The sequence below is a fragment of the Corythoichthys intestinalis genome, chromosome 16, assembly GCF_030265065.1.
Source record: "Corythoichthys intestinalis isolate RoL2023-P3 chromosome 16, ASM3026506v1, whole genome shotgun sequence".
NCBI classification, from domain to species: Eukaryota; Metazoa; Chordata; class Actinopteri; order Syngnathiformes; family Syngnathidae; genus Corythoichthys; species Corythoichthys intestinalis.
Window position 1 is genome coordinate 925,555 of NC_080410.1, and position 19,697 is coordinate 945,251.

Sequence of the window (19,697 nt, forward strand, 5' to 3'; positions counted from 1 at the left end):
CTGTCATAGCAGATTTATGGCGCATTAAGCCCCCGAACCATTTTTAATATGTCAGTTTTACTCCGGAAACCCCTCGTTCACAGACATCGCGCAACCGCTTTTGTTTAAACCTAGCCATAAAGATAAGTAATCGTATTTATTATTCGAAATGTCTGTCATTTTTAGCTTAGAATCATTAATTGATTTCTAATATTTAGATTTTTAAAAAATAAATGAATAAAACATTATTTACTTGCATATTTTAAACTTTTAAACAAATTACGTCACCATGAAAAAATTGGCGACTATAAAAAAGTCACGGATATCTACCTCAAAACTATCGCGACCCTTGTTATATTACCATGTTTCACCCATAAAATCCCCCCCAAATCCGGCTCTGGCCATTCACAGCTGTGTCTTGAAACTTAGTGTTACATGCTACATGGAGTTTTTGGATCGAAAAGAGGTAAGTTCGCGATAATATCTCGTTAAAATCATGGCGTCTTTAATTATGTTCTCGCGTGTTTTTTTTTTTTTAAATGCCCTCTTGTTCAAAATTTTTCTTCCTCCAGAAAATTGAGATTTTAAGCTTTCCAGTGATGTCTCACACGTGCATATCGGAAAATTTTGAAATTGGCCAAATTGGGGGTCACAGAGCGGAACTTCAAGTCACCTGAGTGTTTTCCGCCATATAAATATATATATATACATATATATATATATATATGAAGTTTTGGAGGTGTAGTATATTATATATATGGTATATAGAATTTAATGTGTGAATTTAATACGGTATGCAGAATTTAATCATAGAGCAAGAACACATATCTGCTTGTTAAATTTCAAGCTACAGTATTTTCCGCACTACAAGTCGCAGTTTTTTTCATAGTTTGGCTGTGGGTGCGACTTATACTCTGGAGCGACTTATGTGTGAAATTATTAACACATTATCATATCATTTTGGTGTTTTGGAGTGACACTGATGGCTTGATAAACTTGTTAGCAAGTTGCTATAGTTATCTGAATAACTCTTAACAGTTATGTTAGGTTAACATACCTGCCACGTTCGCATTTCGTTGTTCATGAATCATGTAACATTAACATACTGTACACTTATTCATTCAGCATGTTGTTCTCTATTGTATTTTTATTTTAAATTGCCTTTCAAGATGACATATGTGTTCTATGTGTTGGATTTTATCAAGTAAATTTCCCCTAAAAATGCGACTTATACTCCGGTGCGATTTATATATTTTTTCCTCTTCATTGCGCATGTTTGGGCTGGTGCGACTTATTCTCAGGTGCGACTTATAGTCCGAAAAATACAGTTCTTGTGCACAGTACAATAGACGATACATTATATTGCATGACAATTGAGCAATGGTTTTTGACTTTTGATCAGGTGATGAACAGCCTATTTGAAATAGGCTATTTGTTGTTTTCAATAAATTACTTTTTCAAAGTTCTTTTTATCACACTCTCTGTTCTATTCTATTCTTAAATTTATTGAAAGACCTGACCTTTGAAAAAAAAGAAACAATGCGTGAAGTAACGCTAACGTTTAAAAGTACAAATGGACGTAGCGAAGTTTTGTTCACACGGAAGTTGCTATGTCTTTTTGTTCTTCTACTATTTCCGGTACATTTAGGCTAGGTTCATACCGCGGGTCTTAATGCACGGATCCAATTTTTTCATGTTTTCCGACTCGAGTGAGGCATTAACTTGACGGTCTTAACGGGACAAGTCGCATAGAAGTGGACCATTTCAAATGCAATCTGGGTCACTTTCGTGTGTGATTTAAATTCGATCAGGGCCATATTTTTCCAGAATGTCGCGGCGGTTTAACTGTCAGGTTTCCTGAATCGGAATTCATGCAGCAATTACGTCATCAAAGAGCAAGAGAGACAGAGCGCTATGGTAGTGGTGCAGCTGCGCGTTAGCGCCTTGCTTGCCTTGAACATGACTTTTGGGGAAGGGTCGGGCTTCTCTCTGCTCCATATGAGCAATATTTGAAGATTGCTTACACGGCGGAGAGTCGGGGCAAACTGTCCGTATGTGTGTGTGTCATGCACGACAGTGCGTGCATGCTATCAATCCATCTAAACTTTGAATACAACACTAAACAGGGATTATTTGTGTCTTCTTTTTGGAAATCAAAATATGATCACCATTGAATGATGTTGAGCCAGCATGTGTGGTCATTTGTTTTGATGCTCCTGCGCATGCGGGTCAGCTTCCTCAGCGCATCTCGGATTGCAAATTAGTGCGCATGCGTGATACTTGCACGGGCTAAATGGACAAAGGCAGTCTGAACGGGCACGCCAAAAAAACAGATATGACAAAAAATCGGATTTGTGCATTAAGTCCTGCGGTAGGAACCTAGCCTTAGTCAAATCTGCGCATGTCAAAATAATTTGTTCCGCCTGTCACTACGTTCATTGCCGCCTGTCACTACGTTCATTGCCATTTGCCACAACGTACAGTACCTGTACCTTTCAACGACCAGATGATTTGGCTGCTACCAAAGTCACACCAGACACCCAATCGCTGGCTCAGGAAATACAGTGTCAGAGCTCTCATTAAAAGCTAGTTTGCCTGGCCTTTGTGTTTGTTATGGAGATTAAAAATAAACAAATATATTAGTTTTTCCACATTTTCTGTGATGCCGTTTTACTTGAAAGTATGTTGTTTGTGAAGAAATGAGTGTTTTACAAGTATAGTAACCCTAAACCTGTGTTATTTCAGCAGGCAACATAATAAAATAAAGAGAAAAATATACATGATACACAAAAAAGGTTGAGAACCACTGCTTTAGAGGAAGCTGAGCTTCCCTTGCAATCTTAGAACATTCGCCACTGATATATATATATGTACAGTGTATCACAAAAGTGAGTACACCCCTTGCATTTCTGCAGATATTTAAGCATATCTTTTCATGGGACAACAATGACAAAATAACACTTTGACACAATGAAAAGTAGTCAGTGTGCAGCTTATATAATAGAGTTCATTTATTTTCCCCTCAAAATATAGCCATTAATATCGAAACCCCTGGCGACAAAAGCCCGCAAACAGTTTGCTGAAGACATGTCAACAAAGCACATGGATTACTGGAACCATGTCCTATGGTCTGATGAGACGGGTGGGCTTTCTTGTGTACAGTCTTCAGAAGAGGCTTCCTCCTCACGGTGCTGGGTGATGGCTGCCAGTCGGGAACCTGGCAGCCACAGTAATAGGGTGGTAGGTGGGTCCCACACTTTTTCTATATGGCGTGGCTCCCGGGGTGTGGCCTCCCCTCTGCCTCGGCTGCCGGCCGCGGGAGTGGGTTGGGGGGTCGGGTCTTCGATCTTGCATCGCCCCGTGGCAGTTCCTGGGCGTTCTCCTGCCTCCGCCTTCCCCTCTCTTCTCTGGCTGGGCATCCGCCCTGCGCTCCGTCGCGGGTCGCTGGCTGGGCGCCGGTGTATCAGCGGGGTGTCGCCTGCACTGGCGGGGGACCCTGCCTTGCCTGGGGCTTGGTGGGCCGCTGGGGGTCCCGTGGCATGCCGTGCCGGTTGGGGGGCTGTGGCTGTGGCTTGTGGCCCGGGTGGGCGGGCGGGGGTGGGCGTTGGCGTGGGGTTGGTGATGCGTCCCCTCCTGCCATCCCTGAAGGCCGGTTGATGGGCGCGCGGGTGGCCCGGGGGACCACCCTGGGTCCCGGGGGGGGGGACGGTGCCTCCTTTGCTGGGCGGCGGGAGGAGGGATGGGCTGCGCATGGACCCCCCACCCCACCGCCCGCCCTCCCTCCCCGGGCTGGCTGGGTGGGGGCCGTGGCCCTGGGTTGGCACCCGCGCGGTTTCTCCGCCCGTCTGCGTGGCTGTCGCGCGCCCGGTGGTGCTTGCGTGCTGCTGGATGTGGTAGGGCATGCTCGGGTTGGGGGTTCCGGTGCCGGGATTGGCGATGCGGCGGCGTAGGGTTGGTCGCCAACGGGCTTACACTCATAAGAGATTCGATTACTGGGTTCTAGATCACAGAACTGATTTGTGTACACTCTACCCCTTTCAATCACTTAGCTTATAGTCTTATAGACACCCCCACCCCCATTCTCCTCTTTCACTGGCCAATTGGCCCCCACATGGTGTAAACCGGAAATACATCTCGCTGACGATAGCACCAGCATATTAGTAACTAGTTTAGATGTTCAATGTATTTCTTGTTGTTGTTTGTGTATGTTTCTTTTCTTTCTTCTCTTGTATTTCTTTTCTTCTGTCCCCCCATAATCCCTTCCTGTTCGCTGCTTTGTCATAATAAAAAGGTATTTTGAAGGATCACAATGGGAGTATGTCAGACTCTCCATGTGAAACATTAAAACTGTTCAGAATCCGGGCACTTAGACTTCCATTCTCTGTGTCAAACAGCTGAACAGGACAGGTTTAAAAAAAAAAAAAAAAAAAAAAAAAAGAAGAGGCTTCCTCCTGGGGTGACAGCCATGCACACCAATTTCATGTAGATTGCGGTGCATAGTCTTAGCAGTAACAGGCTGCTACCCGGGTTTAGATATTAATGGCTATATTTTGAGTTATTTTGAGGGGAAAATAAATTAACTCTATTATATAAGCTGCACACAGGCTACTTTTCATTGTGGAAAGTGTCATTTTGTCAGTGTTGTCCTGTGAAAAGATATACTTAAATATCTGCAGAAATGTGAGGGGTGTACTCACTTTAGTGATACGCTGTATATATATATATGAAGAAAAAAAAATCGTCGTCTCGCCCACCCGGGCGGTATGGTCTCTCCTTTCAAGCTCGGGTCCTCTACCAGAGGCCTGGGACCTTGAGGGTTCTGCGCAGGATCTTAGCTGTCCCTAGGATTGCGCTCTTCTGAATGGAGATGTCGGACGTCGTTCCTGGTAACTGTTGGAGCCATGAGCCCAGCTTGGGGGTTACTGCCCCTAGTGTCCCAATCACAACTGGCACCACTGTTGCCTTCACTCCCCACATTTTCTCCAACTCTTCCTTCAATCCTTGATACAGGCATGAAAATCTCTCACCTTTCGGCGAAATTCGCCGTTTTGAAGTCAAAAAGGGTGACCTACGTGAATTGCGTGGATCCGAGGAGAAATTCTTTTTGGGAGGAGGGGGGGGGTCGGGAGGTTTTATTTAATTATTATTATTATTATCACCATGTGATTAACTTAGTACGTAAACTGATCGGTTCTTTAAAAAAGTGACACGGACAGTCAGCAAATCCTTCTAGATGCTTCGCTGACGAGAACCAATCATCGGCCCAAGCTGCGTGCCATTATTCCAAACGCGCGCACTCCTTACGTGAAACAAGGAGTGCTCGGCGAGCCTTTGGTTGCATTGCAAAGCTGCGAAAACAAAAAGCAGGCCTTATCCACACCGGGGCAGACCAGAGCGCAGCATACACACTTGCCTGTATTTGCCAGCAGATTGAATTTGGCGAGTAATGGTTTCAATCGTTTTCACATTTTGCGATATAAAAAAGTTAATGCCATTCGTTGCAGCTTGTGTTGAACACTGCCAGAGCTAGCCAAATCTCCTATGAAAAAAAATAGCTCCCGTTAAATTGGCGTCAAGCTTGTGTATTTAGCGGTAATATAAACGAAGAAACACACTGTTGAGTCAAATTAAGCGGCATGCTCTCGGATTGAGGGGTCGCCTCGCATCGCTCCCGTCGTCCGCCTTAGACGCGTTATTTTCGGCTGGGACTTGAGCTGACGGCTGGTGTCGGCACAACACCGGCCCGATGAGTGGTGGGAATGACTCTTGCTTCTTAAAGCTTTTCAGAAATACAGGGATCCCTCGTTTTTCGCGGTTAATGGGGACCAGAACCCGCCGCAATAAGTGAAAACCGCGAAGTACCGCCCCCCACCATTTTTGTGTGTGTGTTCAATGTATTTATTCAGATTTTACATTGGAAAATAGATACATATATATAAGACATGTTTTTTCACTTTTTTCACCAAAGTATCATTTATAAATGGTTTTCAAGCACTTCAAAATGTAAGAATTATGATAAGTTTTAAACATGTTACTGCCCCACCGAATTATTTTTAAACAAGAATAAAGTAGTAAGAAAATGCTTGGCTTTATTAAATGCTTCATACAGAGTCTACTCAAACCCTCTCAGGCTTTGTTAAACGGTGATTGACACATGTGCAAAGTTTTTCCTTTTTATATATATTTTTTTGTTTGAAACAACTTATTTGATTGAATAATAAAAACACAAATGTCCTAGCCAAAATGTGGCCCAAACGCAAAACAACATTACTTCAATGGAAAAATTTGTTTCAATCAAGAAAAATAGTTTTCAAATGCTTTTTTTGTCTCAAATTTATTTTGGCAATCAAAAACAATTTTTTTTTATTGAAGTGACTTTTTTGGGATTAAAAGTATAACTGTATTTTGATTGAAGCAACTTTGTTTTTGATAGAAGTAACTTTGTTTTTTGATTGAATAATAACACAAATCTACCTCCATCATTATTGAGAGAGAAAGTAATTAAGTAAGCTTTAAAACTAAAAGCCACCGGGGAGTCATTTTTTTTATTTTTTTTATTTTTTAAATATTTATATTTCATTACATAGACATGCCTCGTAGGGAAAGGAGATTGAGGGATAAAAAAAGGAGTTGGATGAGGCTGCTAAAGGCAGTGGATACCTCATCAGCTGGGTGAATAGCAGACCTGGTAAGAACAGGTTTGCAAGGATAGTCGGGTATTAAATACAATTATAAACACAATTACAATGTTATTTTTCTATAAGATTTTATGTCATTGCTTTATTAATCATTAGGTGCTAGAGTTGTTAAGTATGGATAATAATGAAATAATAGTTTTGAGAAAACTGCTGTTTGTCATGTACGAGACGGAGGACCCAGTTGCGTATCGCAGACAAAGGATTTTATTGATGTTGACAGGTAAGGGAAAACTATCAGGTCAAGCGATAATGGCAAGTTGACATACAGACCTATGTCTTTCGCTAACGATCTGACACTGGATGTTGTCTGCTCGAGGCTTTTATAGTTTTCTCAGTTATTCTTTATGACATAATAAAGGACTTTGTGATGCATGAGTATGAAACAATATGATGAAACATTACTTGCTGAAATATTACACATGCAAGAAGATGAGACATTAATGGCAGAAACATTAATACATTAATGGCTGAAACATTAATACGTGACAGAACCCCCCTCTCAAGGGACGGCTCCAGAAGTCCCAAGGATTGAGCCCATCGAGGGCTACTAATCAGAGTCCATGGCCTCATCCTCTGAGGGCATTGGGTCAATCTCCTCTTTGCCAGTGGAGGAATCAACTACCGATGGCACAGGTTCGGGTTCAGAGTCAGAGTCAGATGCAGGCATGGGCTGAGAGCAAGTCGCTCTAGGTTGGCCCCGCCGGCCGGCCGGTTGGTCCGGATGGAGGCGGTGGAAGTCTGATATGAGGGTCCGATCTACAATCCGCACAGCTGGAACCCACATCCTCTCCTCAGGGCCATATCCTTCCCAGTCCACCAGATATTGGAGGCCCCTGCCCCGACGGCGTGACTTGAGCAGGCGGCGAACTGTGTAGACAGGACCGCCTTCCACCAGGCGAGGAGGGGGAGGTGGTGCCGCATTGGGGACCAAGGGGCTTTCATGGACTGGCTTTAGTTTGGAGACATGGAAGGTTGGGTGAACCCTCATAGACCTGGGTAGTTTGAGTCGGATAGCTGATGGGCTGATGATCTTCTCGATGGGAAACGGACCAACGAACCTGGGTGCCAGTTTACGTGACTCCACTTGGAGTGGCAGATCCCGGGAAGAAAGCCACACTTTCTGGCCCACTTGGTAAGCAGGGGCTGCGGTCCGTCGTCGGTTGGCTCTGATGGCATAACCAGAAACAGACTTTAAAAGAGCGGTACGAGCTTGAGACCAGATTCGACGACATCTCTGTATGCAGGCTTGGGCGGAAGGGCAGGAAGCGTCACCTTCCTGGCTGGCGAACAGAGGCGGTTGATAGCCGAAGACCGTGTGAAAGGGAGACAGGCCGGTGGCAGAGCTGGGAAGGGAATTGTGAGCGTATTCCACCCACAGCAGATGTTGCGTCCAGGAATGGGGGTTTCGTGAAGCCATGCAGCGGAGGGATTTCTCAAGTTCTTGGTTGAGCCTTTCCGACTGGCCGTTTGACTGGGGGTGATAGCCTGACGTGAGGCTCGCTGTGGCTCCCAGGAGGCGGCAGAACTCCTTCCAGAAAGAGGATGCAAACTGCGGACCCCGGTCAGATACAACATCCCTCGGTCGTCCGTGAATTCGGAACACCTGCTCCATAACCACCTGTGCCGTCTTCTTAGCAGTGGGCAAACTTGGCAGCGGAATGAAGTGGGCCATCTTGCTGAACCTGTCCACGACCGTGAGAATGACAGTGTTTCCTTCAGAAGGAGGGAGTCCAGTTACAAAGTCCATTGATATATGGGACCAAGGGCGTTTGGGGACTGGCAGGGGTTGGAGCAAGCCGGCTGGGGGACGGCTGATGGTCTTGTTCTGGCTACAGGTGGGGCAAGCCTTCACGAAGTCTTGGACATCTGTTCTCAACGATGGCCACCAGAATCGCTGGGAGAGCAGGTGGATGGTGCGTGTGACCCCAGGGTGGCAAGCCAGGTGGGAGTTGTGGCCCCACTGGATCACCTGGGACCTCAGATTATCAGGAACAAAGAGGCGATCAGTGGGGCAGGCGCTGGGACCAGGCTGATCCCGGATGGCTTCTTTAACCTGCTCCTCAATGTCCCAGGTAAGCGTGGAAACTAGGCAGGATTCCGGGTTAACAGGAATGACAGGTTCAGGGTTTTCCGCGTTAACAGGACTGACAGATTCAGGTTCAGGGTTTACCGCGTTAACAGGATTGACAGATTCAGGGTTGGTGGGTATGATCGCCTCCCTCAGGCAGGTCTGATGGCATCTACTGCCCCATTCTCGTACCACTCCAGTCTCCCAATCTATGTTAGGGTTGTGCTGGCGCAACCACGGATACCCAAGGATGAGAGGCTGACCTGGTGAGGGGAGCAGATGGAACTGAATGGACTCGTGGTGGTTTCCGGACAGAAGCATGGTCACTGGGGCTGAGATGTGGGTCACTGTGCCTAGTAGATGTCCATCCAGAGCTCGTACAGGAACGGATGGGGAAAGTTGGTGACGCCGAATGCCGAGCTGCTGGGCTAGATCCACATCCATGATGTTGGCCTCCGCTCCAGAGTCGATGAGAGCGGTCAAGTGACGGGTGGTGTCAGACAGCAGAAGGCGAATTTGGAGAAGGGGTTTACGAATGGGGAGAGACAGAAGACACGTTGAGCTCACCCGAATCTCCCCTACGTCTGGTGAGCTCTGGCTTTTGCTGGGCAGGTTGCGATTTGATGACCCTCACCTCCGCAGTAAAGACACAGATTAAAGGTGAAACGTCGCTGGCGCTCTTCAGGGGTTAGGGCAGCACGACCGATCTCCATGGGCACAGGCTGGTTTAACTGAGTGGGAGTAGCAACTGGAACAGGCTGAGAGGCAGCGGGTGCGTTCCGACCTCCCCTCTCTCGCCGTCGGGTCTGAATCTGACGGTCAATGCGGTTTACAAGGGCAATGGCTTCATCAAGGGTTCTGGGTAAATCATAGGAGACGAGCTCATCTTTGATGTAGTCCGCCAGGCTGTGATAGAATGCGTCGATCACAGCTTCCATGTTCCAATTGCTTTGCCTCACCAGAGTTCGGAATTCAATCGGATACTCCGACAATGACCGACTACCTTGACGGATGGTCATAAGGGCGCGGGATGTCTCAGCGTTAGCAAAGCCCGGGTCGAACACTTTGATCATTCCATCGGCAAAGGCATTGAAGTTCTTACAAGCTGGTGTTTGTCTCTCAAATTCTGCTGTTCCCCAAAGCCGAGCCCGACCAGTCAAGTGGGTGATGACGTATCCAACCTTAGCCCCTTCGGTTGAAAAGGTCCGGGGTTGCAGGGAAAATTGTACTTTGCAGCTTGTCAGAAACGCTCGTACCTGAGTTGGGTTGCCGTTAAAACGTTCGGGGTATCCAATCTTGGGCTCAGGAGCGTCAATAGCCAAGGCTGGGTTCACCGGAGCCGAGGTTTCTGGAACCAGATCATGGGATTGTGATGGCGATGGAGTTGCCAGTTTGGTGAGAGTTTGGATCACCTGAGTCAGTTGTTCTTGCTGTTGCTGGAGTTGCTGCTGGTGTTCTTGGCCGATCTGGATTAACGATGCGAGGTCACCAGACATCAGGGAGACCTTCTTTTCCGTTTGGTGAAGAGGGTCCAGAACAGAGGGTCGATACGCTGGTTCCATTCTGGTCAGATCGTACTGTCATGTACGAGACTGAGGACCCAGTTGCGTATGGCAGACAAAGGATTTTATTGATGTTGACAGGTAAGGGAAAACTATCAGGTCAAGCGATAATGGCAAGTTGACATACAGACCTATGTCTTTCGCTAACGATCTGACACTGGATGTTGTCTGCTCGAGGCTTTTATAGTTTTCTCAGTTATTCTTTATGACATAATAAAGGACTTTGTGATGCATGAGTATGAAACAATATGATGAAACATTACTAGCTGAAATATTACACATGCAAGAAGATGAGACATTAATGGCAGAAACATTAATACATTAATGGCTGAAACATTAATACGTGACACTGCTGGTGGCTCAGTGACCATCTGATGTGGTTTGTTCTCAGATGAACAAGTTGAGGAAGGAAGTTTTGATGCAGAGGTTGAAGGAAGAAAAGAGGCAGACTGACTGAATCACAGCCAGAAAGTGTGGATGACAGTTTTGATTTCTATTCACTGTTGCCCCCTCCCAATTAAAGTATGTCACAGTCACAGCCAGTTATTATCTAAAGCTGGTTAAAATTGAAGTTATGTTGTTTTAAGGTGTATTAAATACTTGTTCATGTGCCCTTTTGATCTACGAGCACCCGCCCCTCCACCGGTCTCTGCACGGCCCTGCTGAAACACAGTGTGGGTCGACAGAGCTCAATATTTTGTTGGGGTGTACAGTGTACTGGAACATATTTCCTCCACACCCTTCTCACCTTTTTAACCCCTGACCCATTTTCATGCCTGTTGATATTTCTCCAGCTTTTCGTGTTCTTTTTTCCTGATGTTGCTATCGCTCGGGATTGAAACATCTATCAGTACTGCCGTCTTCTGATGTTTATCCACTACCACTACGTCAGGCTGGTTGGCCATCACCAATTTGTCCGTCTGGATCTGGAAGTCCCACAGGATCTTGGCTTGGCTGTTCTCAATCACCTTTGGAGGTGTCGCCTACCTAGACTTCGGGGTCTCCAGTCCGTACTCGGCACAGATGTTCCTGTACACTATGCCTGCAACCCGGTTATGTCGTACCATGTATGCCTTGCCTGCCAGCATCTTACACCCTGCTGTGATGTGCTGGACTGTCTCAGGGGTCTCTTTGCACAGCCTGCACCTGGGGTCCTGTCTGGTGTGATGTGATGGTGTATATACAGTGGGGAGAACAAGTATTTGATACACAGTCAATGGGAAAACCCATTGGCAGTGTATCAAATACTTGTTCTCCCCACTGTATACACTCACCGGCCACTTTATTAGGTACACCTGTCCAACTGCTCGTTAACACTTAATTTCTAATCAGCCAATCACATGGCAGCAACTCAGTGCATTTTGGCATGTAGACATGGTTTAGGACACAGGTGTTAAACCGATTTCAGAAAGGGCCAAGTGGGTGACGGTTTGCTTTTCAACCAATGAAGAGGAAACCTTTTCACCAATTAGATCTTTTACATGTGTAATCAGTCAAACTTTGTCAGGTGCTGCTTGTTTCAGCAGGAAGTTCATTGCTTAAACTCTCTAAGCGTTATCGGTTGGAACAAAATCCAGCACCCACTTGGCCCTTTCTGGAATCGGTTTGACACCTGTGGTTTAAGACAATCTCCTGCAGTTCAAACCGAGCATCAATATGGGGAAGAAAGGTGATTTGAGTGACTTTGAACGTGGCGTGGTTGTTGGTGCCAGAAGGGCTGGTCTGAGTATTTCAGAAACTGCTGATCTACTGGGATTTTCACGCACAACCATCTCTAGGGTTTACAGAGAATGGTCCGAAAAAGAAAAAATATCCAGTGAGCGGCATTTCTGTGGGCGGAAAGGCCTTGTTGATGCTAGAGGTCAGAGGAGAATGGCCAGACTGGTTTGAGCTGATAGAAAGGCAACAGTGACTCAAATAACCACCCGTTACAACCAAGGTAGGCAGAAGAGCATCTCTGAACGCACAGTACGTCGAACTTTGAGGCAGATGGGCTACAGCAGCAGAAGACCACGCCGGGTGCAATTCCTTTCAGCTGAGAACAGGAAACTGAGGCTACAATTTGCACAAGCTCATCGAAATTGGACAATAGAAGATTGGAAAAACGTTGCCTGGTCTGATGAGTTTTGATTTCTGCTGCGACATTCGGATGGTAGGGTCAGAATTTGGCGTCAACAACATGAGAGCATGGATCCATCCTGCCTTGTATCAACGGTTCAGGCTGGTGGTGGTGGTGTAATTGTGTGGGGAATATTTTCTTGGCACTCTTTGGGCCCCTTGGTACCAATTGAGCATCGTTGGAACGCTACAGCCTACCTGAGTATTGTTGCTGACCATGTCCATCCCTTTATTTATCTGATGGCTACTTTCAGCAGGATAATGCGCAATGTCATAAAGCTGGAATCATCTCAGACTAGTCTCTTGAACATGACAATGAGTTCACTGTACTCAAATGGCCTCCACAGTCACCAGATCTCAATCCAATAGAGCATCTTTGATATGTGGTGGAACGGGAGATGCGCATCATGGATGTGCAGCCCACAAATCTGCACCAACTGTGTGATGCCATCATGTCAATATGGACCAAACTCTCTGAGGAATGCTTCCAGCACCTTGTTGAATCTATGCCACGAAGAATTGAGGCAGTTCTGAAGGCAAAAGGGGGTCCAACCCGTTACTAGCATGGTGTACCCAATAAAGTGGCCAGTGAGTGTATATACACATTATCTTTGCAAACTTATTAAGATAATTGATTCATTACGTCCAATTCCTTCAAGTAATCTTATTTGTAAACTAAAACATGCATTTTAGTGATCAAGTCCTTAACTCACAATGAAAAATATACTATAAACACATGTACAACACAGCATATTCAAACAATGCATTGGAGGCCTAATCATACAATCCACAACTTATTTTGACCATGTTTGTTTGAATGATGAAAAGGACAAATAAAACACCCACCTCTATTTAAATGGCAGAATGGATAGGATATATGTCATAACATTATATTTTGCTGCATCTCTGTTGTAACAAAACAGATGGCCAAAGATACTGCAAGAAGGGAATGGACTGATCAATTTCTCCTGCATGCTTATATTTATAGTTTATCCGTTCAAACTAGTGATGCACGATAATGCATTTTTCAGCCGATACCGATAACCGATAATTTCCTCCTTGTTCCAACCGATATCTGATAATGTCAAGCCGATAATTCTATTAAAAGATTTATGTAAAATTTTAAAGTATATACAAAATAAAATATTACTGTGCAAAAATATAATTTATTGCTCTTTTTTTCAACATAAAATATGAACAAGTATTCAATTCCAACATCTAAATAATGACAGATTGTCTGACATTGTGTAATGGTAAACGTTTGGCAACAATTACTTACAGAGTAAATACCTAAGTTGCACAAAAATTCCTTTAAAAGTAAGCCATTCCTAAGATACATAGCATTAATACACTGCAAAACACACCTCCTTAAAACTAGTCTGTTTTAAGTGTAAATCTATGTGAAATAAGTGAAATTATCTTCCAGCGCTTCAAGTGTATTTCTCTGATTTCTTAGAAAAAAAATAGCTAGCTGAAAATAATCTTAACAGCCTTATTTTAAGCAATACATTATTATACTTAATCCTTTAAAAAAAAAAATAAAAAAAACTTGGAAGAAAAGATTTTGTATAATTGTGGCTACAGAATATTATTATTATTTCATTACAACAGGAATGTGCATATTTAAATTGATAAGTGTTAATAAGTGCCAATAGGTTTTGATTATCTACTGTGACTGTAATTGAGCAGACAAATAAATTAATTTGAAAAGTGATTGCTAATGTTATATGCTTTGTTGCACACTGTGAAAACGATTAACTCAAGAGAGCGAGGTGTCATGTACCCATTCTGCAGCGCTTTGTTCACTTTTGCGGCACTCACGACATTTGCTTTACAGCAGCTAAACTGGTACACGGCAGTACGATTTGGATGGAGTTGGAGCTCACATCTCCGTGCGTGTTGTTTTGTGCCTGAGTTTTGTTAAACCGAAAATAAAGGCAGCGTTACAAAGTCGTCTGACCGCTCATCATTTTACATACTGAATGCATTATTGACTGGCTGACTTTTCTCCATGTTTAAATTATCATCTAACCACTGTGATTGGCATGTTTTTCATTAAGAATGGTGGTCGTATAAACTGCATTATTTCTTTTATCCAGGGCTTTGGCTCTCGGGTCATTTCGGTAAAAAAAAAAAAATCGTGTCTCGTCTCGGCGGCTACGTTCGTACCGGATAATCCGCCCGCACTGGCCGGTTCGCTGCGGCATATTCGGGGCCTGGCTCTGCTCGCACGCCGTGGGGAACGCTCGAGAAACCGGGGTGTTCGCCGGAGGTCCTGAAGCCGGGGAACCGGGCTCTGCCCGCAACGCCGGACCGGCCAGAGCGGCGGGCTCCGTCGGAAGACGGCTACTTGCAGACTATCGGTCTCCAGTCGTGCCGGTGTTTAGCCTTAAGATGCGAGTTTACTACCCGCTTTGGGCTGCTTTCCCAAACAACCCGACTCTGTAATGTCACAAGCCCCGTAGTTTAGCTTGTGTTTACAATAGCTTTAGCATTCCCGCTAGCAAAAGTCTAGTATTCGTTCCAAAAATCTTTGTGATGCAGTTTTAAATGGATGCTGGGTTAGTGGTTTTGAATGAGGACGCTTTCTTTCGGCCTCGTGGAAATTCTGCGGTACATGTTTCGCAGATGGTGAGAGCGTCGTTTTTTTCAGTAACAGCCGCCATAATATTCAACTATTTCTTGGCGTGTAACTCCGCCTCCTCAACCCCTCCTCCCTCAGGGGCTTCAGAGAGGGGAGGGGTTGAGGAGGCGGCGTGCTGAATTCTTCGGTTGCGCACATTTGGAGGCTAAATCAAGTATATAATTATCGGATTGCATTATCGGTTGAAGTTTTTTATTATCTGGATTATCTGTGTGACGTCATAATTGCCATTATCGGCCGATAATTATCGGCGACCGATATTATCGTGTATCTTTAGTTCAAACTACAGTGGATCAAATGTACGGCATTTTTCATGCAACATTTTACATTATTCACTTTGGAGAGGGATGTTTATGTAGGAAATGAGCCAGATTTTTCTCACACACCCAAAATGAATAATCTTGAGCTGGTGATATGAATTAGTTCCCAATTTTTTTCATTCTTTACTGAGGAAAGGCATATTTTATATTTCAAAACAAAACTATGAAAAAAAGGGAAGAAAAACGTGAATACAGCACAGTTGATACCTCAAGATAGGAGAATAATTTGTTCTGTAGTGGCTTTCGTGTCATGATTTCTTCTTTTAATAAATCGCGTTTTACATGTAAATCACCTAATTCCTTCCAAACTGTACTAAAACACATTAAATTTGGGGTCACATCCTGTGATTTATTTGTAATGTTTTATCACCCCTTAGTGGCGCATAAGTGTAACTAGTTTGTCAGGTTCATTCACAGGACTACTCAAGCTCATAGCAAATACAGAGTGCTAAAAGACCAGCTAACTTCGGCAGCCATTCATATTCTTTTGTTTCATATACCGTAATTCCCGGACTACAAGCCACTACTTTTTTCCCTCATTTTGGATCCTGCGGCCAATTTGTGCATTTTTCTGACGGCCGCCAGGGGCGCTCGAGCATGGAATGTGGGAGTGAAACACGTGGAATATAAGTGTCGAGGAAGACGCTAGTTTGCACTATTACCGGTGGTTTAACTTTGTACGTTGTGCTTGAATAGAGGTGGCGGACCCTCGTCTTTGTGCATGAGTAGAATTGGCAGATCCGCATCATGGAAAAAGCTAGACAATTTTAAATTGGCCATCCGAGTTCTATGGCAAGTTTTGATGACTCGCGGCGAGAGATCGTTTGCCAAGACTCGCCTCATTTGAAGAGAAGCTATTGCACAGGTATGCCGGGGGAGCCTGGCAGCGCGAAAGAAAGAAGTTCGCCATCACCAACGGGTTTCGAGGGGCCAGTCTGCTACGTGACGAGGAGGACGGCACGGGCTCAGGAGTGAATTTGCCTCATTATGGGAGACATTGAAGGCAGCAGCGAAGAAGAGACTGAGTAGATGGGTGGCGTGTGTATCTGAGCGTCTTCATATCCAACACTGAAGGTGAAGACTTCCATGGTGTGGGTGCACAGGAGGAAGATGAAGATGGCTTTTATGTTTTTAATAACCAGCCCAATTACTGCTGTACCGCCGTGCTGATGCTATGTAACTTCCGTGCTTGCTGGTGCTGTTTGGAACAAAAAGTTAAGGTATCTTATTAAAATTTTAATGTAATTTTAAAATTATTATCAAAAACTCTGTATTTCTTTGCCAATATTTCATGTTACTAAGTGGGCACATGCGGCTTACAGGCAGGAGAGGCTTATGTATGTACAAAATGGTTTTTCCTTTAAAAATGTACTGGGTGAGGCTTGTAATCAGGGGCGCCCAATGGTCCAGAAATTACGGTACATGAGCATTGTGCAGTACATTGTGGTGCTTTTGTTTGTTTACATTCACATCCGCATTTTTCATGAGATGTAGTGTAAATCTGATTGTCATATATATATATATATATATATATATATATATATATATATATATATATATACACATATATATGTAAGCGATGTTACACGATTGTGATGTTTGAATATTTGTTCTGTCAAACAACAAATCGTGAATATTAATAAACTAGCCCTCTTAACATACACTTTTACAACAACCTCATGTTTAATAACATCCGAATAAGGGATTGTGTTGCAATACATTTCAGTAATCACAAATTTTATGGCCACTGAAGTTATCCATAGAACTTGAGTGAATAAAGCATATTTCATTCGTATTTAAGTGAACTACATAAGGAATTAACTGGGAATATGCAGTTATAAAAACAGCATATTTTAAGCTAATTCCTTGTTTGGGCCACTTATTTTCAAATTTATCCAGTACAGTACATTTGTAGGGCATATGGTGGTAAAGAATAGCTCTTTGAAACAGGAGAATGTCATTGTCAATGTCATTTTCAATGTTAGTGTCGATAAAAAGCTACCTCTGGATCTGCCTTTTTCAGCCCTCTACACTCAAGCCATTTCTTTAACTGAACATTTGTGTATTCTTCCACGTCTTTACCAGCGAATTTTGGAACCAGGGACTAGTTTAGCTAAGTAGACATTTCTTTCCTACACTATTTACATGAGTCTAGCATGAGTGACTCGCCTGAGTTTGACCCCCCTAGCAAGTTCAGGATTTTTGACATTAGGCTTAATCTTCGAGTTAGCAAGGGTTTAGTAAGCTGGTGGAGTTGATTTCAACAAATTCCGTTTCGTAAGTTATCCGTTAGTTTCAGGGCTCTGGAGTGGCTATGGCACATTCAATGGCACATTTTAGCATGCCAATAGAAAAAACTGTTCAGATCTACGAACAGATCCAACATAATCAAATAAATTCAAAACACAGATCATTGTTTCAAAACACCCATGTGGCCAAAACAATGTCGCACCAAACTGCCCTAATTCATTTCATTCTACATGACTATTTTTTTTAGATGTGTAATACGACCCCAATAAAGAGGAGTGCTTCGGTCACTCGTTCTCACGCTGCATTCAAGGAAGGTGGGAAGTCAGACTTATTCTGCTCGGAGGGTACCAGTTGCGACCTTAAAGCATTCCAAGTCGATGTAAACAGCAAAAATGGTTGATCGCCACAAGTTGTTTTTTATTTTGGCCTTCAAAAGACATTTTGACGTCCAGCAAACCTGACTTCTCATTAGCGATCAAATAGTGGAGGCGTACTAATGATATTTTTCCAGATCAGAGGTTGGAAACTATGACTTCCCGTCTTCATTGAATGCAGCATCAGTCTGCTCAGTTAACTGACAGTCGGCAACATGGCGAAATTTGTGATACTAGGTGGCTGGGAGCCTTTCGAATCTTATGAAGCAAAATTCCCTCTGGAATCCAATTTATTTCCTTCTTAATTTGTCCCTACTACTTTGTCAAACAATCTTCCGTATCTTGCGTCTTCTCCAAAGCAGTGGAAATTGCATCATACAGGCGAAATCATCTGAAGCCCAATTTATTAGAGATTATTTTCCTGAAAAAAAAAAAAAAATAGTGACGGAAATTTAAACTCGCTCTCATCAATACAAGTAAATAAATCAACATCACATGACAAGGATTTTGTTCTGATTTTAACTTTATTATTCACATTTATTGGCGCACATCAAGGTCAGAGAACTTCTGTTTACAGAAAAAATAAAAAACAATCGGTCAAATTACTATGAAGTTAATTAAACTTTGGAGCATTATAACCAGCAAAACATATCGAAGCACATTGCTCACAAGTAAAAAAGAAAACTATCTAGAGTATCCTGTGCTAGCAAAAAAATTCAGACCTCAAAACGGCAAAAGAGAAGATTTTTTGTTTCATCGGTACTTTAGTGTATATTAGCAGTTCATCATTACATGACAATAATACAACCATTTAATAAGTTTCTCAAATGAAGCAATTCTAATACCACTATTCAATACAGTTAAGAAATATGGGGACATATAACAGAACATCAATTGTAGGCTGGACATGAGCAGTAAATGTAACATACCTGTTATGGTTAACAGTGTGTCCACATTTATTGCATAGTCAAGATGTATTTATTTACAAAGTTGACAAGTGTTTTCTCATAAACCATGAATACATGATCTCGCGGTGTACAGATGACTGGCTACGTAACGTCTGCAGTTCTTTAAGTGCTGCCAGGGGCATAATGTGGCATTAATTTTCATTGCATTTTTACAGGCTGCAGGATTGTTGAGTCTCCGCACACCATCAATTTTGATTTATTCCTGTGTTACTCATCGACGGATCACAAAATGTGAAGGTATATTTTAGGGATGTATTCGCATCGATTTGATTGTTTTGTATCAGGGCTGATTAATTGGTTGTTGACACATTGCTGCCTGTAAGTTAAGACTAGCCTCAGATGAAATCTGATTGGCTACCGCAGGTGTCCACCCCCAGATGATACCACACCAAAAAAGCAAGTTGCATTTTGAACTATGTAACTGCTATATTCTGCCTGTACAGTAGATAGCGGAATGCAGGCAAGGGTGTCTTCTATTGTAGAGTGTTGCCACCCGCTTTACAATAGACATGACAAGATGAAGGAACTGTTGAGATTGATTTTTTAAATTTTTTTAATTTTGAAGTCTCTGACTGTTAGGTTCTTCTAGTACAGTCGATGGTGCAGGGCAGGCTATGGCAAAGCGTTGCAACCCACTTTACAATAGAAGACATGGGAAAGAAAGAAGTGAAGAAGAGTTGAGATGGATTTTATTCTGGATATGAAAACTAACAGGT

At 43.5% G+C, this 19,697-nt stretch overlaps 1 protein-coding gene across 1 annotated transcript in view; it reads right to left on the reverse strand.

Annotated features, from left to right (window-relative positions):
- Nucleotides 1-18,387: 18,387 nt before the first annotated feature.
- nbr1b (NBR1 autophagy cargo receptor b) overlaps nt 18,388-19,697 on the reverse strand; it is a 127,587-nt gene continuing 126,277 nt past the window's right edge. Inside the window, exon 21 of the mRNA XM_057860738.1 lies at nt 18,388-18,434. Coding sequence (XP_057716721.1) covers nt 18,427-18,434 — 8 coding nt within the window. The 3' untranslated portion in view covers nt 18,388-18,426. The remainder of the gene's footprint in view (nt 18,435-19,697) is intronic.